At 35.4% G+C, this 24,829-nt stretch overlaps 1 protein-coding gene across 1 annotated transcript in view; it reads right to left on the bottom strand.

Annotated features, from left to right (window-relative positions):
* Positions 1 to 24,829, bottom strand: part of SPON1 (spondin 1) — a 127,934-nt gene that overhangs the window by 74,221 nt on the left and 28,884 nt on the right. Inside the window, exons 4-6 of the mRNA XM_008504761.2 lie at positions 7,823 to 7,896; positions 7,013 to 7,135; positions 6,116 to 6,264 (exon numbers count right to left, since the gene is read on the bottom strand). Coding sequence (XP_008502983.2) covers positions 6,116 to 6,264; positions 7,013 to 7,135; positions 7,823 to 7,896 — 346 coding nt within the window. The remainder of the gene's footprint in view (positions 1 to 6,115; positions 6,265 to 7,012; positions 7,136 to 7,822; positions 7,897 to 24,829) is intronic.

Here is a 24,829-nt window from a genome sequence, read left to right as displayed (position 1 = left end):
ATAGGTCTGTGTTTATTATAGGCATTTAACCATTACCCATGCACCTTCCCCTTTGTATATATTGTGTTAAAACTAATTATGAAAAAGACATTTATTTTTGGATGGGTTTATTTCAAAAGCACAAAAGCAAGGCAGCAAAGTTTTCATCTGAAAACTGCACTACATGCATATATGGCAAACTGCTTTTAGAGGTCTGTCTTCAGCCTCCTGCATGGCCCTGAAGCACAGCTTCTTCCTTGATACATGAACATAAAGTATAAACCATCACTTCATAGACCCCAACCTTCATGACTACAAAGCCAAATGAAGATTATACATTATAGATAAAAAAATGAACAGTTATAATTTCTTCCTGCGAGAACAAAAACACTGACTGTCCATTTCCCCTCTCTTCATTCCCCTTATCCTCATATTAAGAATCCTCTCTTGAACTAAAAAGGAGGAGGTACAGTTAATGGATTAATAAGCATATTTTAAATTAAAAGTAGCAATTCTGATTTATGTCTGCTGAAAATTATAGTGTTCAAGAAATCATCCATCCTCTTGCACTATCACTCCACTGTCAACTAATAGAGGAATTTACACCTGAATAGGAGCAATAAATCCCATCTTGTATCATGCAATTTATAATGTCACAAATGCACTCAATCCTTGCTTGCTTTATAGGCATATCTGTCTGTCAGATATTCAATAACCAACACCCAAACCTGCAACTAATATCAATAATTTATCTATTTTTTGTACCAAAAATAGCTTTATGAACTATGTAGTCCAAGTGCATTCCAGTCTACAATAAAAAATATTTATTAAACTCTTTTCCCATATGTCAGTGGAATTTAAAAATAGAGGCTATTTTAAGGAATGTTTTCTAAGCTGACATTCATTCTTAACTGAGATATTTAAAAAATACTGAATGTCTTAAAAGTATTGAAAGTATATAAAAAGTCAGTTATACACAAAGGCAAGAGAGGCAAAAATAATTGTATCCTCATTAACTAAATTAATATTATCAACTTAACGGGAATGTAGCACAAAATTGTCACCACATGTTGGTGAATGTCAATGCAGATAATGAATCTTCTACTCTACTTTTGATTGCCTCCTTTCCAATAAGTTCTGTTTAGCTTTTTTCCATATAATATATGTGAACTAGCAGAATAAGGCTCAAAATATAAATGATGGCATTTATTTGAATATATCACTGACTGAAAAAAAGATAGATGAATATCTTCTCCATTTATTGTCTTGGGTACTTGATTCATTAAATATCAATACAAGTGTAACATAATTCTGAAGATGCATGTTAAACACAAGAAATAGCTGTCTTAGAAACTGACACGGGCCAAGTAACATTCATATATTTGTGTTTGATTTTGGAAAGATGTATGATATTTGTAGATGGTATTTTTCTGTGTACTGCTGGAATTCAGGTAGAAATATGCATCTGATATAATCACAGTAGCAGAGTTCAGAACTGAGGTTTTTAAACAAACAAAGAAAAAAACCCAAACCCTAAAAAGCTAATGCTGAATGATGAATGTGACATCATAGGAATTTTTACTTAGTTTTTTTGTTTAGGTTGAAAATTTGTCTGAATAATTAAGTATTTGCAAGTCAAATGAGCTCTTCTGCTGTTATATCATGCTGTTCTTTTGAACAATATTTACAATGCAACAAGAGAGAAAACAGGGGAAGATCCTGTGGTTTCTGACAAACACTGCTAATGAGAGTTCAGACACTTCTTTAGTGTTTGCAGCACCTTCTTAATAGGCAGCTGAATGCCAATGGCTGTGCAGCCACTGCATTCTAATCACAGGTTAAGCCACTGCAGATGACAGTAACAGAAGTAAACTCTTCTCTAATTTAGTTTTTGGTGGTACTTTCACCTTTAAAATAGACTTAGCTAAAGTCAACAGGAGCTTAGGCAATGTCCTTCAGAGGAGAAGGAGCCTATGTGTCTGCTCTATGTGCTTGACAAACATCATTATTGGTGTTAGCTCTTCTACCATTTGTATTACTTAACATTCTGCTTGTGTTGCTGTAAGACAGTTTCTGAGTGCCTTGGAGTTGATCCTGAAATGCATCTGTTGTGCCTTGTTAGGATTTAGAGCTGTCATTCTAAACCAGAGTAGTTTCAAGCAGTTAACCCAGATCAGACCAATCTCTCTGACCAAAGTCTGGTGCTTGGAGTGCTGACCTGCTCTCAGATGGAGTTTGTGTCTCAGTATGAGCAGCACAAGAAAGAGCATTGAATTTGAAATGTTCACATTTTAAAAGTACTACAGTGCTAGACTGAAAAAAAAAAAAATTTGAAAGTCATTTCATCACTTCACTGGGTGAATCTGCTATGGGTTAGTAATAATTTTGTGATAGCAAAACTGCACAATAAAATCTAACTGCAGGAAATGAAAATGCAAGCTATTTTAAAAGACTTTAAAATTAGGAAATAATGCCTAGCAGTCCAATCATATTGTCTTGAACATATGACACTTCCTAGTGATTTTATGTCTATGTACTGGAGAGCTAAAATTACTGCATATTGTCCAAATGAACGAATCTCCCAGAAGCAATGGTTCCCCCCGCCTCTAGCTTTGCTTTACTGCAACCCAGGCAGTTATCAAAGAGGCAGAGAAAATCCTTTCAAGGTTTTATGTGGCTCTCAACTATTAGAGACATTGGAAAGGGTAGGATTTTTTGTTGGTCTCACTTCTGCAGAAGTTATAAGAGTTCACTGGGGAAAGACTAGACTTTGACCTAAACCTAATTTCTTTCTTGAAGAGTTTGTCTCCTTGTTTGAAGGCCTTTTATTTAAAGAGAACCTGACTATTGGATTATACTAAAAATCTGTATTTCTTCCTGTCTGATATTAGAAATGAAGGCTGTGTGATAACTGGAAGAAAATAAGCAGCAAGGCAAATGAAAGTAAATGAAAGGGAAACTAACTGTTGAACTAACTCATTGTATGACTATGCAAATGGTTTCTTATGAGTAACTGAGTAATTGTTCAGAGGGCAAAACTTCAAAGACTCCTGTATAAGATAGAGGTGTGAAACCTCTGGAATTAAACAAGATGGGAGCTCACAACCTGGAGTCTTATTTATTATCAAATAGTAACTGCTGTTAAAAGCACAGAAAATAATAATATACAAAAAAATATACTGAGATTTATTTTTCCCTGCAGCATCTCTACTTGTCCATTACCATAAGTATTAGCAGTCCTAGGCTGAAAATGTATAAGGGAAGATAGGAAGGAGATTGTCAGTAACTTCTGAGGATAGGACTTAAGAAAGAAGACCTTAGCTAATAACCTGCTGCATCTTTTCCCAGAGGCAGGTGAAGCACAGCTGAACTTAAAACAGCCACTGACCCAAAAATTCAAATAAACTTAATAAAAAATTTATGTTATTTGTTGATATGCTGCAATGTTCTAGGTAATATCCAGTTATAACTCTAGTTCAGACTTTGGTTTAGACTGAACTAGCAGAATCAGGGGAATTGCGGGTTTGATGCAATCAGGCCTGATGTTGAAATGAGCTGCAACATTCATTAACTTCCCTGTGTGATTCCAGCAGCCCCTGCAACTGTAGCCAGTTGGCTATTTTATGTCGTTTTAGTCACAATCACCTCTTATTTGGATCATGCATATAAATACATCTCCTTATTGCAAATACATAACACATAATGACAAAGAACCCAGAATCTGCAAAGCAGAGAGTAATGACTTTCATTCTTTTCCATGTACTTTTCCATGTACCCTTCAAACCCACTGCCTTTTCCACAGTGCTTGCTATGACCTTTCACAACTTGCACTTAGTCTCCCACTCTCCCTCATGCTGCTTCTGGACTAGACAGGATCTTTGTACAAATACAAATCAGGTGTGCAAGACCCTTATTTATAAAGTACTTGTGAAGACTGTACAATTTTTTTTTTTTCTTTTTCAGTAAAAAGATAGTAAGTAAGCTGATTTTTTTATTTCATGTGGGCCTATTATGAAAAAAAACTCCATTTCCTACATAAAAAGCAAAAATTATAAATTGCAGGTGGTATATAGAATGTTCTGCTAAAATTTTAGTCAATCTGGATTCATATAGTATTGCTATGAGAAAAATCAGCCACTTCTCAGTAGAAATGAAAAGGCAATTTCTCTAGGGTCAAGGCCTACTTTTTATTCTCAGATACACCAAGGTTTATTATAGGATAAAGACCATAACATAGTCACCATAACATGCCCCACATGGCCCCCCATATTTTACTTGTTTTTCTCTTTCATATTCCTTACATATCCACTTAATATATTAACTTATATGATCCTTTTATTTTATTTTCCTTGGTTTGGGGAGTTTCTTGTCAAACTCACCACCTGTTCTTGTGATTATATAAATTCCAGCATCACAAAGCAGCAAATAAGATTTAGTATGCAAAGTCTTTCGCTGTACAATTTTTCTTGTGGGCAAAGCATCCTTTGAGGCTGTTCTGCAGTCTATATAAATATGATTGAATCTTTTTTTCTCTATCTCTGTAATCTAAGCATTATCTAGGAGGCCCTGAAATACTATCTAGCACGCAGCAGTTGCTAGAAAGTGAAAATAATTAATTAAGAATGTTATACTGTTTTTAGTTTAGCTGACTTCAAATTCCGCAGTATCAACTACAGGAAAGATCCACACAAATGCAGCCAAATTCAAACATTTTTGAAATCAAGGAAAGCATACTTGTGATACCTGAATAAGGATTAAGGACATTTTTTTCATTACTGAAGTGTATAGTACTACTTTAAAATTGTCGTTATATTTATTTTTTGTTAGAATTTATGCCTTATAAAATGAATGAGCTCTGAATGATTGAAACCCAAATACTTCATTAAAATTCCAGCTCTTAATCTTTAATTCTTTTAATTCTCAACACATTTGGCAGAAGCACCAAGTCCCAGAAATGAATTAAAATATTGCATATCAATGAAATCTTAATTCACACCTCTCACAGCATGCTAAAGGCTGGCATAGCAAAAGAGGCACATGAAGTGCCAAAGCAAGTCCTTTGGCTCTCCCTCGCAGTGCATCCTGGCAGACTATTCACCCTTGTACTAGGCCTCCTCTTCACTTGTATCAATTTGTTAATTTGGGAGGAAACTCAGGAAAGCAAAATCAGACAGAGACTCCAATAAAACCAGATCTGTCTTTTTCTCACTGAATTCTGTTTTTCTTTTGCTCCTGTCCTGTCTTGTCTGTACAAGGTGATAAAGCTGTTGGTGGCAATTTCTGCCTTCACGTCCATATGGAGCAACTATAACTACACATTATGTATGCACTTACCCACACACATACATCTACATAAAATCTTATGCATAGCTCTATTACACATAATAATATTTACATTCTGTTTTCTAACTGACCTCAGTTTCCAATGAGTCCTTAGATTTTACAGAGGTAGATGATCTAATAATCATCATCATCACTGGGTCCTGGTATAATTCATTTGGTTACTTGCTCTTTGATGTACAAAATGAAAATAATTTATAAACTATTTGATAGATTAATTTCTGTTCAGCTAAATCAATCCCCTGTAAGATGATACACTGTAAAAGCTGTTTTGCCCTTAAACCACAATTCTGATTCATCAAATCTTATTTGTGTGCTTGTGTAAAGTTTTCCTGCTCGTCAGCAAAAATCAGCACACTCATTTCTAACTTAGATGAATCTGCAGAAACTTGCAAATGAGGTGCCTCCCAGGGAAAAAAAAAGACAAAAAAAAAAGAAAGAAAGAAATACTACATTATATAATGTAAACTAAAATCACCTCTTCAAAAAGGAATCAGGCATGCTGCTTGCTGTCTTCAAAGTTTCTTCCTTATTAAGCCAGGAAAGATGGATTATACTTTTCTACCTCTGATATGCCTTGCATAACACAAAGATTTGGTAAGTTCACAATGCAACTTACTTGTCCCTTCACAAATACTTCTGCAAGAGTAAGAACAAGTCTAGAAGGACAGACAGATCTAATCTGGTTGACTGAAAACTGGTCTGCAAAATTATACACACAGCCATTGCCAATGACAGATCATTCACAGGCTAAGGTAGGATGTGTTTTTTAAAGTATTTGCTAAATGACACCTACTTGTTGTCGAATTTCTTCTTCCATCTTTACAGGGGACCCCAGCTCAGCAACTTGTTTGACACCTTCACTAGCATATCCTCCATACTCCCAAAGGATGTAGTTCTTTGAGTGAGAACTACCAATGATAGCAGACCAGTGGTTGGTGCGTCCTTTCAAGGGACAAAAGAAAAAAAAAAGGAAAAAAATCAACTATCAAGACAGCCACAAACTATCATTTTTAACTTCTTATGACAAAGACTTTAAGTGTCCAGTCTCCACCAAGTTTTTGCATATGTTGCACACTGTCAGTTCTCAGCTGCATCGATACACTATTGTCTTTAGATTAAAAAGAACAAGACAGTGAACTAAAGAAAAAAATAGGATAAAGTGTCAGAAGTTACTGGATATAACAATACAGGAAGAAACCATGAGAAAGACTGTATTACAGCTTATCAGCAGCACAGATAGGCTTAGTATATTCTTCAGCAAATAGTTCACTTCAGGAACTTCACCAATCCTGTAATCTTACGTTTCCACATAAAATATTTTTGAGGATGAAATCTACAAGAGAAGACTTAAGTGATCAACAGCAAGCTATTTAGGATACTGGTTTTTAACAGTCCACTAGATTTGTGTTTGAGTTGTGACAGCAGTGGTAGACACAAGTGTGATTACACTATTGCTAAATGATACAGTGTTTTGTTTATAGCTTTGTGCCCAAACTTCATCAGGCATAGAACTATAAAGGGCTCACAGCCAGAAACCTCCCCTCTAAGCTTTCTGCTGGACCAGAGGTGAAGCATTTGCTTTCCATAGGTAAATAGTGCCTAGCACTTCAGGAAACTTCTGAACTAGTGGTAAAGAACTGCTCCTCACAGTCCCTATATGGTACAACGATAGAAAAAGAATGATACTTACGTGGAAAATCTTTGGGATGTGTTTTTTCTGACCAGTTTCCATAAAACGTCAGCCTGTATTTCGCAGTTCCACAGGCACAACAGTCTAAAATTGGCTTGTCAGTTACACCTTCTGAGGCTGAGTCTGAAAAAGCAGTAAAGTAACCACTGAAAACAGGTACAGCTTAAAATCAACAGAGGAAGGAAAAGTTGCCATAATAAATACTCCAGTAAACAAATCTGATTAAAATACAAATTTTTTATTTATTTTTAAATTGGGCTTCAATAGACTAAACTACAACTCCAAAATACATGGATGGTATTTATAAGTGGATGTAATTATTAAATTCTACCCTTTTAAATAAGAAGGCACTGCTCTTTCTGTCATTTTCAGATTCAAAATGTGTTTGTTTCTGTTTCTTATCTGATGGGGTTGAAATCTCAGCTGGTCTCGAAACGCAACAGGCTTGAAATTTATGGATGGCCAAACCACGTAAATTCTCCAGTGGGATAAAATGACCAACTGCAATACTTAGGATTATGGAAAGGATTTAATAGCCCAGGATTCAGTAAACTTAGTGCCCTGAAGATAAACAGGTTTCACATGAGGACCAGGTGAAAAGTTGCAAGTATCACACATTTCAGGGAAGACAAGAAAGAAAGTAGAAGGAACAGTATGTGTGATAAGGAAGAGCATAATGGAATGGAGGATCCCATATTTGAAATAGGATGAAATGGCTCAAGGCCTCAGAACTTTAGTTTGATATAATGAGTTAAGAGGAATATGTAGAACAGATTGAGAAAGTCAGAACTATTTTTTATTTTCCCTTACCTTGTTCACAAATTTTTTTGGTAAGAGAGCCCTCATCTTGAAAATAAATTATGCGTTTTTGCACGATACTGGCTCTATAAAGAAAAGAAAAACAAAAAGATTTTAAACATATTTATTCCTAAACAATGATGAAATGCATGACAATGTAGCAGAAGAATAGAACTGGACTGCTAAGACCTAGGCATATTTTCTCTCTTCCAACATTCTGACCATACATATAAACAATACAGGAGTTCAGATAGGTCATTTTTATTTCAACTTGCATTTTGATTTGATCACATTTTACAGAAACTTAGAATGTGACTACCTTGAGAGAAGTGCTCATAGTCCTATGGTGAGGATCTGTGCTCTTGAAATGCATGAACTGAATATTCAATATTTCAATCAAAGCTTACATTAAAATACTGAAATTGTATTAAATTTCAGAAAAATAGCACAGCTAGATAGGCAGCTCTTTGTAGGAAATTACATGGCATTCTGAAAAGATTAGTACTTCTGATATGTGACAGCAATTCAGTGCAAATATGTAAAACAGATATTTAAAAAAGTGCCTTTAGAAAGGAGCCTTTAAAAGCAATTGGATGGTTCTGAAAGACAAGTCATTTATAAATTAATTAAATCAGGAGTATTTCATTAATTCTTACAGTTAAAACAAAATGTAAATTTATAAGTTTTGGTGGTGGGGGGGAGGGGCAGGGAAGGTCGATCAAATCTTAAAGTGATATTGGGAGACACAGTAAGTGCACAGTTACTGTGCTGTTCTATTTATTATGGCCAGGACTGCATAGCTGAAATCTATCTGATATTTAGCCTCCCATCTGAGAGGCCATAAATTTAATTTTGCATCAAAGATCTTCAAGTCAGCAAAGCACCAAGCCCAAGTTCTTCTAGCAGATTGGTATTGTAACTATATGGTAAATATCAAAAATATAATCACCTGGAAAACATGTTCACATGGCTCAGGTGACCTCTTTCAGTCCTAAATAAGCATACATTTGACCATATAAAATATAATTCAAGCTAGACTTTATTTGCTTTTTATAAGAAAACAGAAATTGGTTTAATTGAAAGACATTCTTTGGACTTCTTTTCTGAGAAGAAAATGCTTTGGGAGCTGGCACTCCATGTACTAGTGAGGGAGTCTTCTAGGAACACTTTGTAACATCACTTGCATCTAAAACCCTGAATAGCAAGGAGCAGATTCTTGTTTTACCTTAACTCCACTGTCAAATAATTATCTTGATCTCCCCAGAGTGAGTTATTCCTCGTACCAGCTCAAGTGAGAAAATAAGACTGTATATACTTACAAGTGTTGTAGTCATGTAAACCTTTCTAAACCATGTCCCACCCTATCAAAATTAAGATGCAATTTTACTATATTTTCTTTGCCAAGATACACGGTCAGAATAGGATAGGAAGAAATCCTCATTTCACGTTACAAATCACCCAGGAGAATAACTGGGTTTTGCAAACCTTTAAAGCTAGATCAAACTGGAAAGAGAGCAGGAACTACAGTTTGTTCTCATCCTTGGCTGGTTGACTACTTGTCCTTTACTACATCTTCCTTTGGAAGATGCCAGCTTTAAATATAATTTTGAAGAACATGTATTCCAAAGCTTGCTCAAAAAAATCCCCCAAGCAGCACCCCACCCCCCCTAGAAAAACCCAACAAACCCCTCTTCAAAAATCCAAGCAAACAAGAAATCAGCTGCTTGATAAAGGAGCTCCCAAATTGGCAGATAACAAAGATATATTACAAGTATTTGAGAAAGTTATTTTAGAAATAAAATTTAGACTGTTTGAAGCCTGAAGTGTCTTGTATTATTCTTTTTGCTGCAGTTAGCCTGACACTGTGAAATGTCAAAGGAACAGTTCCTCTTCTAACAACAAAAGCTCCAAAGCTTTCTGAGTCATTGTCTCTTCACCTCTGTTTGAAATTATACACGAAGCTAATAGTCTAAATGAGAGTTTTGTTACTGATTCCAAGTGGAACAGGGTTGGTATACTAAATGGCTGCATAAATACTAAAAAGAGGGTACACAACTTTACAAATACTAATTTAAAATATTGTTTTAATAACCAACTTTTAAGGTGGAAGGTAGACCAAATCATCTGATCAGCGTATTTGGCTGGTTTTTATCATTATTTTTTTCCTTATTGTTTATTTTTTGACATAATTTTTATTCCTCTACAGAAGATCTGATCTGGACAAAAGATTGTTTCATTTGCATTTGAGGCTTATAAGAACAGCTTAAAATATGGAATGGCTAAGAGGTAAGAAAGCATGTAAGAATTCACAGATATTGGTGGATTGTAGACACACATTTGCTACATCTCTGGAAATCCTTCACACCACTTCCAACATCTAGTGCTGCCTGAACTTCACCAGAAGGCGAGATCAGATTGCTTTCCTCTACATATTAACATTTTTAAGTGGATCTTCAGCAATTTTGGGGTGTTTTTTTTTAAAAAAACAAACTCCTAAAAATGTTTCTTGTTATTTATGTTTTGTAGTTCACTCAGTAAAATCAAAGAGTATGTAGTAGCTTCTGTGATACTGGGTTTAGCAATGCTGCTTTGGAATGCTGCAGGTTGCATGCAAATAGGTCGGAGCTTGGTCAGAGACATTTCAGCATGAGGGAAGCAAGACCTGCCCTGAAGGTCTTCCCTGGAATAGGAAGTTCCCTCTCCAGCACAGTTCCACAGGGGTTGCACTGTCCTGCTGATAAATTCTCTACCAAAGTGGCATGGATTGCATCTGGAATAGTAACAAATAAGGAATGTCATAAACCATAAAAATACAGCAGCCCTGGGAATGTTCCAAGTCATCCCAGAAACATTGTTGTTTGTTGTTTTGTGTGGAGTTTTTTCTTTCTTCTATAGAAACAGCTTTAGATCTTCCTTACTCCTTGTGTCAAATCCTGGCACCCATAGAAATACTCTTACTTTAAATTGCCTCTGTGGATGTAATGATGTGACACAAGGAGTAAGGAAGAGGATCTATAAGAATTGTTCCTATGACAATTTTTATGCTGGCATCAAAACCATAAAGTACAAGATTAGTGTTACGTGATAATAAATCTGATTTTGCCAGAGCAGGTGAGGATACCCTAAGTTTCAGCTCTATATTGAGGAATAATAAAAAACTACTGGACTGCACACAAGAAGCCTTTCCTGCTCTATATTACTTATGAGTTAACCTTGTATTGGCCTTCCAGCCATTAATATTATTTTCTTCAACAATTTCATGCCTTGCTGATTTAATTACATAGCTCTAAGTTGTTTCCCACCTCAGAAAGCTACTGAGAACAATTAGTCTTATCAGCATGTTAAATTTGCTTTTGTCAGTTTTGTTGTCTTTAGCAGAGAAAGTATTTCTAGAGGTACCATTTATCTGAGGCACGAGAAAGTGAAGTGAAAACCACATACTTGCATCTACTGTACTTTTTTGGGTGCTGGTGGGTATTCTAATGAATTCTAATTCTAATGAATTATTTAAGTTGTTCTCATTTTATTTTCTTCTGTGTTGCCTTAGAAAAAAACCAAAACAAACCAAAACCAACCTGCTTTTCTGTCAAGCACTTACGAGGTCCAGAAGTGAGCAAACTTCCAGAAGTTTACCAACAACATTTACTTCTCTTTCTAATATTTAGGAGACTCATATTAAAACGAAATTAAAGTTCTCTGAAGCTCCCTTTCATATACAGTCCTTTAATCATTAGATGCCCATCAATTTTTACACTGGTAGAATATTAGACAACTACATTCTTCAAAATAATTTTCAGCTAAGAAACTGCTCAGTCTCACCAAAGAACAAGATCCATCTACACCAGAATCTAATTTTGCCATCGCCCATCACCGACAAGGGTCAGTACTATCAAAAACTTGTATGAAATTATTCCTCTCTGGATGCCTAACTTAGGAGCTGACACAGATGGTGTGCCAGCCAGAGTTGATATTTTATGCTGGATAAAACACAGCAATATTAGTGTGAAATTTATCCATGTTGCTGCAATTCAGCACTGCTCAGGATGAGTGCCTTTTCTCTAATACATTAGTCAGATGAAAAATAATAAAAGCTGCTCACTTCTAAAAAATTCAGTGCATATGTATACACCAGAATATTCTAAACTTTTGTTTTTCTACATTCCATTTAGTGTCAGAAAGCATAACTGAGGAAAAACTCCACTGCAGGAACAAAGTACTTTAAAGTTCTCTCACAAATTTGCTCTGACTTCAAATTCCTTTTGGTTGTCCTTCATATCATACTGGTTGGATCTATCATCCAACTTCAGGACTGATTTGGCCATCATATATAATACAATAAAAAAAGCCCTAAGGGAAAACAATTATACATGCTGCTATCTTGTATTTGTTCTCAGAAGATCTCTGTTCTTTGCTTGAATGGTCACAAGAGATAAATATTAAAGCTAAAATCTGCAGAATAAAAACTCAATACTAAAGTAATTTCTGACATGTATACTACATCTATTACATGAAAAAACAAACAAACAAACAACCAAACACAACCAAAACATGCTCCAAAGGCAAAAGATGAAAGAATGAGTTAGTCTATGAATGTATTTGCCTAGGAAGGTTTTCACCAAGCTTCCTTGCTCCATATCTGCTGCAACAAGTTAGTGGCTGAGGGCAGTGTTAACAGTAGTGTCTGTAGTTCACACAATTGTCCTGGTTGCAAAAGTGAGTTGCAGTAAGGATTTCTAGCAAGCATTCTTACAAGAAAGAAAATATGAAAACCAGAAAATTACTCTTAGGATTCAGGAAACAGTGATTTTGAAAAGTACAGAAACAGGTGTTAAAAAATGGATCAAAAGTTGTCAACAATATGCATAGGAAGCCCATGAACAAAGTCTACTTCCATCCCTTCACTGCAGCAGTGGCTTGTCAGACTGTGGATGTGGTTACATATAGATTGTATGTATCTGTTCTTCAAAACAGACTGTGGAAATGAAACTCGTTGGAAGTGAACGGTTCCTTCTCACAGTGATTTGAAGCCTTTTCAATAAAACAACATGTAACAGCAGGGTGAGGGGCAAAATCCAAAACTATCAAGAAGCCTTTCACTTCTGGGGAGCTCCTGAAGCCCTGTTGACCCAGATAAAGGTCATCATTTCATGAAGGAAGTGATTACAACTATGCTTAAAGGATCAGGGATTAGGCAAAATCTACACAGTCTGTATCTCCCTCAATCATCAGGACAAAGAGAGCACATGAATAGTATTATTAAAGGAGAATTGTGAGCAGTAGTAAGGAGTAATGGGAAGGATTAAGATGATAAATTACCCTTCATATTAGCAGCTTTGAGGAGCAGGCATAGACTAGGAACTGGAATCCATCTCAAGTTTTATTTGGAGCAAAAGTGCAGTTAATTAGCTTCTTAACTTCATTAGAAACTCTAAGAGGGAGCTGTTTTAATGTGGATAATTATGTTACAAAAAGTGTGATTAGCGACACGGGAGGAAATAAAGCAAGGGGTAAGGCATTGCAGAGACAAGCAGGGGTGCTCATTCAAATAGGTGCATGGGAAATGCCTTCAAAAGCATTGATTATGTGTTGAAATTGACACCCAAGCAGTGAAATTTAAACTTTTCCAAGAGTTGGTTTAGATTTCAAAACTGAAGCAGCAAGGAAAGCAACCTTCAACACAAAAACATAAGGTGCACCTATCTTTGTTTTTCATAGCATGCAATAATTTGCTCCCACCAAGCATTTACACAGAAATTAACACAGAAAAAATACATGCTTTGAAAATTTAAACCATACAATTATCAGATACACAGATGCTGAGGATGTTCTGAAATCTAGGTGTGCTCTGCAATATTAAACTGCTGTTGATTTTGAGATAACACTATTGACAACTGACTGATGAACTATCATGAAATGGTGGTACCTCAGTATATGGCATCAGCTTTGCAGTAAATGGCATCAGTACATGGCATCAGCTTTGCAGTATGCAATTTTGTATACCAGTTTCTTGTCTCACCATACATTCACTTCAGCAAACAGCCACAATTGCAGCATGTGAGCACACACACCTTTTTTTTTTTTTTCCTGATGCAGAGGACAAACATAGATTCCCTTTTCAGAGAAATCTGTGAGAAACCTTACAATAGGTAATCTGTAGATGTTAAATGAGTTTTATGTATGTATTAAGGGTATCACCAGGCTACAGAAACTATTAGTGCACTGAGCAAGTGTCAAGCTCATTATCCTCCTAACAACCAGAGCTGATTCCTTCTCTAGACACAGGCCCTATGTCTGCAAACCTATCCTCTTTCTGCAGAAAATGAAAACCCAGAAACCATTAAAAAAAATCAAGTGTGCTTTCTGGTGCATTGCAAGACTTTAAACTACCTTCTGCTGAAACTGCCTGAGCAACAAATCCATTTCTTCAGGAAAGCAGTGCGAAAAGCATTCAGACCACTGCTGTTCAGATAGCAAAGATACTTAATGCATATCTAATGAAGCAGAAAAGATAGAAAGAGTGAGTACCTAATGACTGCAAGGAAAAGAAGGGCTCATGCAATTATTGGTCGAATTTAGTATTTGCATCCTTTCACAAATCTCTTCAAAAACTGTCAAGCCAGATAAGTAGAAAGACACCATGAATCAATCCAAAAGTCAGTTTACATAAAGAAGAATTCCTTTTCTAGCTGCTTTTTTCCTTTCATAATTTCTGAAGAATTGCAATTATACAGGTGCCTGCTCATTTAAGGAAATAAATCTGAATTTATTTTTTGGTGCTTAATAGAGAGAAAAAAACAAGCAAGAACCATGTTCAGGAACAGAGACCCTTATTTATATAAGTCATCAGTCTTAGAGAGTCTCCAGTTGATACATGTAAACCCACATACAGATTTGATAGCTATTCAATGTAAGCAAGGATGGCAGAGTCTGACAGTTCAGTGATTTGCCTCTCATACTGAAATATATCTGTGCTTGAAATTCTAACTGTAAAGTGGGCAATACAGAGCTGCTGTAGATTTTTGTGGGCATGCAGACAGTAAATATTTAACTCAGCATGCTAGAAAACTTTGCTAACATAGAAAATTTCATACAAAAGAGCAAACTCATTATAACTTCATAAATTTAACTGCAGGCTTACTTATTAAACCTCATAGAAAAACAGTCTTTAAATACCTGAACAGATTTTATTATGACAGAGCCAACGATCAGTAAGATTGTGCCATCTTTGTGAGTAATTTAAATAAGACTTTGTAATACTGAAGACTAACCAAGTGTTGTAGAGCTGAGACCATAAACTGCCTGTATTTCAAGCCTGGCTTTATAGACATTTTGAGCAACAGAGCATCTCGCTGAGGTACTCAAAGAGTACATTTTATTGAAGTTTCCTAATCACTGGGCACAACATACTAGATAAAATAATTAAAAATGAGCCACATCAAGTTACTTAGATTTTTCATTGTGTCATTTCATCATTTCTAGAGCAAATATCTGGTCTTCACTTTTGCTGTTGTGAAATGAGAATACTATTAAAGTACAGTAAACACCAGTATGTTTGCATGACATGCAAATATTGATTTCATTGAAAGTGTTCAAGGCCAGGCTGGATGGAGCTTTGATCCACCTGATCTAGTGGTAGGTATCCCTGCCCTTGGTAGGGTTAAATCTAGATGATTTTTTTCCTTCCAACCCAAACCAGTATGTGATCCTATGAGTCTATGACAGTGGGCCCACTAATGCCCTGGTTTTATATGGAGCCAAAAATATCTCCTCCTTTAAACTGCAGAAATGGCATGACATGCCATTCATAAATAAAATACATATTTTAAAAACATAGCATACTACATTGAAGCAGTGCCTTTAGTTCTCATATAAGTTATACCACTTCCTTAACATGAATTACCATGCATTGAGAGAGCTTAATTTCAGTTCATGGGGTTATAAAAAACCTGATTTAGAACATTGAGTAATAAAAATGTAAAACACTTTTGATGTCTTCAATAGTGACTCTGCATTATGTTTTGAAAGTAAATCAAATTATGACTATCATTATTATTTCTGTTTCCCACTCTATGTTTCCCCTCAAAAAATTGATAATGGCATTGAAGTCAAATTAAACATCTGTTTGTAAAATAAACTGGAGTGCTGACAGCTGCTGCTGAATGGCAAATGTTCTACAGCTGTCAGGCTCCTAAATTAACAATGATTTTCATTTAGAAACCACAAACAAGAAAATTGTGGAGTGCTTTTTTTATTTTCATCCCTCTACTTGGAATTTATGAAAATACAGACTCTACTAGAGAATTAGCCAGAAAGAAATCAAATATTAAAATTTTATTTCCACACTACTGGGAACAAAATTCATGCAAAATAAGATGCTAGTGCAAGATACTTCAGAGTAAAAATACTATTGAATAAAAATATTTTCTTGATTTTTCATACACCTTTTTAGTTTTGTAAATACTCAGATACATCAAACCAGCAGATTATTAAAAAAAATGAAAATGTTTATATATTAATTACATTAGAACTATATGGCAGGATTTTTCCACTGCAATGTTCATATGTTTAAAAAATGATTTTGCTTTTTCATGTGTTTAGAACTCATCTGAAACTCACTGAATATCTTCAAGTTCAGCGTGGTTGTGCATACCTCAATATTTTCAGTAATAACTTGAACAGTGGAAATGAGAACAATTTACCAGCTGCAGACAGTATCACACTGAAGTATTTGATAGAAGGATGAAATTAGTATCCTGGCCCAGGAGTTTTGGGTACTGCAATTCGAGGATATGGATTGTTCTGAGAGAGTTCAAACAAGGCTAATGAGAACAACCAGATATGTAGGAGAGGAAACAAATAATTCATTTTAATCTAAATTAATATTTAAATTAATAATTTTAGCAAAGCAGTAGCAATGGCAGGTAAGTATTGCACCACTTCCTTAGGGAAATGCCAAGGCTCCATCTTTAATAACAGAGGTGGGCAAAGATAACTCAATCATAGTTCATTCTATTGGCATCCTCTTGTCAGGCAGTAAAAGACTTGGTTATTTCAAAGTCCGTTCTAAACACCATTTTCTGTGGCTTCCATTAAGTTTTGGATCAGAGAGCAGAATTACTAGAAAGCACTAGACCTGAACTGCTACTTTATGTTTCCAACAATTTGAACACATATTAAGTATCCTTAGAACAGTATTGTGAATAAGGACCAAGAATGTTTTAATATCTCATATATCTTTACTAAGTATCAAATGAGTTTACATTTGGCTTCTGATCAGTTCCATGTTTGAGAATGAGATTTTAACCTTAATGATTAATCTTAACAGCTGCATTCCCCTCAAAGTTTGGAGAAAATAGATGATGACGAAAAAGAAAAATGACATCAGTATCTCTTCTGATGCCTGCATCCCTACACCACTACACAAAGGATAAAAGTATTTGTGCAAAATAGTAACTATATGGACCAATGAGAGCAGTGGCACATATACCACAAAATATACCATAACACTGCTTTTTAAAAAATAGTAGATTATTTTAGACATTTTCAAAGTATAGTAGGAAATAGTGAAAAAAACCTTTCATTATATTCTCCCTACCACTAGAGGAAAGACCATCATGTTTCCCTACTTTTTTACACACTGCAAGGAATAAACCCATCTTTTTCCGTAGCAAAATCATTAAGCTGATTTGCAACTCCATGCTTTTGCAAAATCTCACTAGACTTTAAAGGTTTTTAATTATCCTTTAAAAATATTATTTCTAAAAGCACAAAATAAAACCCATTTATAACACTTCCCAAATTCATGTGCTCCCCCCTATGAAGCTAAAGAAACAATATTAAATCTGTGAAAAAGTGAGAGATTTTTTTTAAATATAGATGTGTTTAGTCAATGGTAATGTGCATATTAAAATGCAAAAATGCATGTGTACAATCTAATATTAGAGCTCCTGCAAACACAGAAACGCAGCTTATTCTTTCTTCCCAATACAAGTAAACCCTCTGTGGGTGCCTAATCTAAAATATTAAATATAGGGCTTTCAGTTAGTTACAATACAATTTTTAAATATTTGTTGAGTTGTGTTCTGGTTTTTTCCCCCCAAAAATAAAATAGCTGGATGAAAAAACACTTTTTTTAGAGAATTAGAACAGAGGAATACTAATATACACTCTTTTCTATGTTGCAGTGTTTTATAGAGTCACTGGACACTTAACAACTTTTGAGAAAAACAGAGGCATTCAAAAATTAGTTGAGCTGTGTATGATAAACCAGTGTGAAAGACTGGAATAGACTAAATTCTACCCATTTCCAGTCTGTGTCCCTGGCCATTTAAAGCTCTGCATGTTTCTTATATATTAGCTCCTAAAAGAAAGAGGAAAACTGAAAGGAGGTCATAAGTATTGCATATGTGAAATCAGTGCTTTTTCTACATATCAAAGCTGTATTTGTTCTTAGGACCATTAGAGCATTCAGAGATATCTTATTGTGTAGAAACATATCCAGTGTCTACATGAAGTATTTATGTTATGCAAAAAGAAATATTAAGCTATACTGTTACTGTCTATCAAAAATTAAGTTCAAAAGCTACTGCAGTTGTGTGGTAGCTAACTGGAAGATGGAGATATAAATTGTTTAAACTACTAGTACAGGAATTTGATCATTTCTCTGCATGCAGAAGACTCATGAATTCTACTATTTATAACATGAGAAGTGTTATCTTCTGTTGTTCATAAACAGCATGAAAGCCTCACTGAGAACTCTTGGGAAGCAAGGAAGGCAGGTTGTTTTCTATTGGAAAACTTTCAATAAATGCTTTTTCACTGAGCTCAATTGTTCCAGTATTACTGTTCTAATAAACTGGCAGTTAAAACTGTTCTGTGTTTGTATCTGGACAATCACACAGGAAGACTGAAAGAATAAATGGAAGGAACTGATCAAACCCCTTAATATCAAACTCAAACAAGTAGGGATTTCTGTTGTTTGTTTTTGTACTTTGACTACTAAAAGGAATAATTTCATAGCAAACTCCACATAGCTCCTCACCTATATCCTAGCAGCTCATCTGGTTCAAAATAAACTGTGTTTTTGCAATAAGTACTAATCCACTATTTTGCTTATAAGGAAATAAATAAACCACACAAATACTAAGGTATCCCAGAAGAACAAGTACCATCATCGTATTTCACATGCTTTGTAACAAATAGGATGTATTTGAAGAATACATTCCACGAGAAGTACTTAAAGAAACACCATTAAGCATATGGAAAAGCCTTGAACTCTGTATTAGTCAGGTGAGGGTCCCAACAAATCAAGGTAAATCGCACACATTGGCACATTGTACATAAGTACAGCCTAGCGAAAAGAAGAAACATTTTAGTTTCAGAAAAGACCAAATCTACTTATACTGCTTAATCACCTTAGTCTAGTAACCTAATCAACTTAAAACCTTGATCCACTTCTTTTGCCACCTCATAGGTTCCAATGAGGATTTTTGGTAAGAGATATTAATTCTGAAATGCATTTAAATATGACCATTTCAATCTGACATTTTGTTTTCCAGATGCCTTGTTCTCTCTTTCTGCCCAAAGACTCCCTGGGTTGGATCTCATCATGACTTTTGAGTGTAGAGAAGATATTTGGCTGCATATCAAGACAGTTTCAGTATGTATATGTAATTATGAACTCGTGGGGTTTTGTGACATTTGGTTCCTTTGCATTTGGTTCTTATTTTAGTCTTTCCAACACCACATTTCAGTGTCGTGTTCACTCAGAGTGAGATGCCAAGTGACCTGAATGAATATTATGCTTGAAGTTACAAGAAATCAAAAAGTACATGTTCAAAAAGCTCTAGCTGGAGTTTGTTCACCCCCAGAGCTTTGAAGGCTCAGGAACAAGAGGACTGCCAGAATCCACCTGTATATTGGAAACTGAGCATTATATCCAAGGAAGATCCATGGACTAGTATTGACATTGTCCTTGTAAGTATCGTAGCTTTGCTACAGTATCACAAATACATAAAACATTTTGTCAGTACATACTTTATATACTAAATGTACAGTGTTTTTTATTTGGAAGACTACAATTCTCTAATTCTTTAATTATCTAGACTATATACAAACTAAACCTAATGCAATGAAAACATTAAGATAATTACATATGCAGGGGAAAAAAAATTACAAATTATAAACCATTTCCCTGAAGATGGCTCAGAAAACATTTCCTGAAACAAACAGCAGAGACATTATGACAAATGCAGTGGATTTCTGCAAGTAGTAATGGTAACAAACACTATTTACAGATACCAAATTTTCATTTGTTGGATGTTTAAGCATGGTATGTATAGCAGAAATAAATAACTCATAAGTAATAGTGTTTGTTACATTTACCATACAAGTCACTTCCATTGCTGCAGAACTCTATTATTCCATGAGCCAGGGAGCTGTAGTATCTTTTATAAATGGTAAATGGCATATAACTTATCTGCATGTGGCCATCATTTACTACATTAACAATTAATCTCATGCTCAGTGAAAATCACCAAATCCTGGAGGAGGACAGATAATTACCACCTAGCAATACTTGACTCTTCATGAGATCTACACCAGCTGACAGATTTAATCAATTTGGATAGTAACAAGATTCTCCCTACTATGAAATTTTATTAGGAGACAAGCTAAGACAGTTTACAGAATTTTCTTCACTCTTATTTTATATTGGAAAATTCTATGAGTACTTGCAGAATATTATTTTTTTGTGGATTTTCCATCAATTATGCAGGCCAGACTTTTCCCTACCTGTTCCATACCACACCGAACTAAAACTTCACCTTGAAAAACACAACTCACCAGATGAATCTAAAATTCTGGGGCTAAAAGTGGCCTAAAAGAGGTGATTCTCTATTAGTTCTAAGAAACTTTTGATAAATAGCTGCTCACATTTTTGTGAAAGATAGAAAGAATAGGTAAGATATAGAAATAATAGAAAGAATAGATTGATAGAAAGATAAAATATTGCATTATGCACACTAAAACAAACAGATTGTGTACAGCATGGCAGCTTGGAATAGTCCAAATAGTTATCTTTAGCCACAGAAGCAAGAAAGACATTGTTGTCAGCACTTTCCTGCTCATGCTGATATTTGGGTAGCTTCTGAAGCTAGCACAGATGCTAGGGCAGCCAAGTGAATCCATATTGCTAAGTATGATCTGGATGCATTCTTCTATTGATTTATCTTTTTGTAACAACTTTATTCCACATAGAAAAACTTTCTGTGCAAGTAAGTACCTACTGCTGTGGTGAGGCTGACTGCTCAATTTGACAGCCAACGATGCATTTTATTTCTATCAGGTCATCCTAAAAGTTAAGATGTTTAAAAATCTCTTGCAGTGTCTGGGGCCATCCCCAAAATTTTCAGCTGTTTCTCTATTTCATCCATCTGCAAAAAGGATTTTAAGAGCTAATATGCTGAAATCTGCATATCTCACTATAATTGCATTTAGTTGCACAGTGTTCCTAGTATTCATCAGAAAAGTAGAAAGCAGAACTAAAGCTTTAAGGTCTCCCAAGAAATGTGTAACATCAGCAAGGCTCAAGCACAGACTAAAACATCTGGACAAATACAGCCTCAGCTATTGTTTGCATCCCCAAAACACATTCTGTACACTGGCACTTTCAGTGTCTGGAAGGATTTGAACCTTTAAGCTATTTCACAGTCATCACTTAGTGGGAATGAAGAAAATGGAGAAATTCTTCTCAACTAAGCAATTAAAGTATGATATTGTAGGGTAATTTGTCTCCATTTTTTTTAATTTCTTTCCCCCCCCCCCCCCCCCTCAGTTCTAAGTTTTCACACAGAAAGAGAGATTTTAGGACACAAAGAAGTGTTGATAAGTCAATTTCAAATATATGTTAATTCTCCTCCACTTTGTAATTTGCAATCACCCAGAAAGGCAGCATTACACACATATGTGCTCACACCAAAAGATTAGCATCCTGTGCTGAACCTGGGAACTCCAGATTACCAACTGTGTCTGTCATTTTATGCTTCTCACAACAAAGCTGATCTCATGCACTATGCCTAGAAAGCACTGAGAAGGCTACCAGCCAGATGTGGGCAACCAAGTGCTTCTATCAAAGGTATCAGACTTCTCAAACCACAAAAAAACCCCCACAAAAGATCCCAAACCTCAGAACTAGTCCAAGGAAAACTTCCCTAAAGACTCTGTATTTAATTATACCATTACAAATTTACCCCTCCTAATTATTGGCACTAAAACTGTAATAAGTTTTTATGGAAAAGCTATGTTTAACTTGTGATGACATTTAACTTTTCTATATATTGAAGTCAGTAGACTGGGACATGGAGAAAAAGGAAGAATCAGCCTTATGATCAGAACAGGATCCAAAATACATTGTGTTTTGGAAATTCTAAAAGAAAATTATCTGATAGTCTTTAAGGACTGAAAAAGACGTATTGGTAATAAAAGAACTATTTGTACACTATCAACAGAGAATTGAAACAGAGAGAAACACAGAGGAAAGAAAAATACAGAGAGCTTTTGCTTCCTCTGAAGTATAAGGTTTCATTTTTCTTTGGACTTAAGTATTTGTAATAATAACTGCTTTCAGAATTTTGTTTTTATTAGATCACGAAAGCTCTCACAAATGACAGAATGGTTTTGAAATTTGCATCCAACATTTCTCCGCTACTGTACAAGAACCATAAAGAAAGTTTTAGAGAGAGTGCTGACTGTAAACTCAAATTCAGATGTGGTCAATGCTTTACATACAACAGAAGAAATGTAAATGTTGCTAATGCCAAAACCACATCAGTAATTGCTATGGATGCTTTTCTTTGACATGTTCTCCAGAATGAAGCACTCACCCTCTGAGATCAATAAAGCAACCAGTGGAAGCAAGCTTGTACTCTTCCACAGAGTTTTTACTTCAAAGTACCTACAAAAATCCTTCCACTTTCAGCCGTACACAGGCACTTAAGATACCCATATGCATGATAAATAAGTGTTCCTAACACCAAAAATTTTTCCTTCCCTTCTGAACTTCCATTTCTAAGTTGTTCTTTGAGCTGCCCAGATTACAGGAAGTGGTGCCCTTCAGTAAATCTAACTCTGTAGTAGCACTTCATTGCTTTTTTGGCACTACTGATGTACATCCAGCAGTCTGGGAAGGTTGTTTGCCACTCATTTAATGTGTACATTCCTTAAGGCAGTGAAAATTTCATAGTTTTGTGTGTATAATATTAGACCTGTGGTTCTGAATGAGTGACTTTTTTGGAGCTTCCTTTGAGGTTTATGCAATAATGCAAATACTTCGCCGTATAAAAATTAATGTTGAATATCCAGCATGACTTGACCAGCAAAGAGGAGAAAAGAAACATTTATCAAGGTTCCCACAGCTGGGGGTACTTCACTAAATTCCTTTCCTGACAAGACCCAGGGAGGCCCCTGAACCAGCTTCAATCACAGATGTTTAAGTTCCAGTGAGAAAAGTATAGGTCTTGGTTAAACCTTCTTTGCTAATGACAATTCCACTCAAGACAGTAAAGAAAAAAAAAACCTATCAAATATTTTTGCATAGATTTATTGGATTTAAGTTGAAATATTCTCTTTAAAAGGATGTATAAAATATCACCTTATTATTACACTAGTGAAGCATTAAGTGCCTCAAGCAGTATTTGTTCTGCTAAGAGAGAGGCAGTCTCAAGGGGAAAAGCAAATAGCTTTACTGATAAAAAGTTCAGCAACACTGAAAGAATCTTCTTGACTGCTCCTTGAAAAATTCCACATATAAACACACAACCTGTTTGACCATCCAGCAAAAAGCAGGCTTCACAGTTTTGCTGCACTTGTACACTTTTCTGTCCTGAGCTTAAGAAAATACCATAAGAGTATTCTTGAACTGCTTCAGTGCACATTGAAACAGATGACCTAAAACAAAATTTGCAGCTCTCAAAAGGCACAAAGTAGAAATGCACTGCCAAAGATTTGAGACTGTTCCACAAAGAGTGTCAGGGTGGTGGCTACATTACCCTCACAGAGGTGAAGAGGAAGGTGTTTATCTTGTGCCAGTCAGCAAAAGCAGAAGAAAGTGAAGCACAAGGTGAGACAAGGCCAGTTGTGGACAACTTTTGCTGGTGACAATTTTTCAGCTTCAGAAATCAGATGCAATTTTAACAACAGTTTCCAGCATTGGCCTGAATTGCCTTCAGCCCAACACTTGTGTTAGCATCTTCTTAGAAGCCTAGAGGTGTTTGTGTCTCTAAAGGCATCCCCAGGACTGATAAGACTGAAAATTTTTGGTCTACTGCAGATCAGATGTTAGCAATAGCTAACATCCAGATATAATATTCCAGACATAGATTCAAAGTAAGCAAAGAAATCCAAATTGTCCATGCATATTTGACCAATCTATCCTATTAAATATGACAAGCAAAATCTTAGGAAACAGGATAATATTTCTCTGGCAGTTTCCTCTGATACTCATCATACAGGGAGAAGTCACTTAAAGTTTCTACAGAGGGGCCCTAAAGCAAAGTGCAGCTACATAATTTTACCTTTGACTACTGCCTAGAAAGTATGAATACACATACTTTAGAAATAGGCTGAGAATAGGGAATCAGCTATAAAATTAGAGTGTTCACCTCCAAACTAATTGCTGTGGTTTACTGAAGAAGGTGCATTTAGAAAATCCTGATTCTACAAACCTTTCTTACGCATCTCACTAAGGTAATGCTTTTTTACCCAAATCTCAATCAGATGGATGCAATTTTCATCTCAAACATTCAGTGTTTTTAAGTCAAAAATGTGGCTGAGAGCCTATGAAGTTCAATTAGAATACCAAATCAATGGTTACTGAAGACTTATGAACACCTTATGAACATTTGGACACAGAGTTACTAACATTTAATTGTCCAAGTAGAACTATCGCTGGTGACACGTGCCAAAGGGAAAGAAAGTATTTAAGAATGCCAACAGTTCTTAACCTAATAATATTTATTAATA

Source organism: Calypte anna, chromosome 5 (genome assembly GCF_003957555.1).
Source record: "Calypte anna isolate BGI_N300 chromosome 5, bCalAnn1_v1.p, whole genome shotgun sequence".
In the NCBI taxonomy this organism is placed as follows: domain Eukaryota; kingdom Metazoa; phylum Chordata; class Aves; order Apodiformes; family Trochilidae; genus Calypte; species Calypte anna.
Note: the sequence above shows the minus strand (reverse complement) of the source record. Positions and strands in the feature narration are given on the sequence as shown.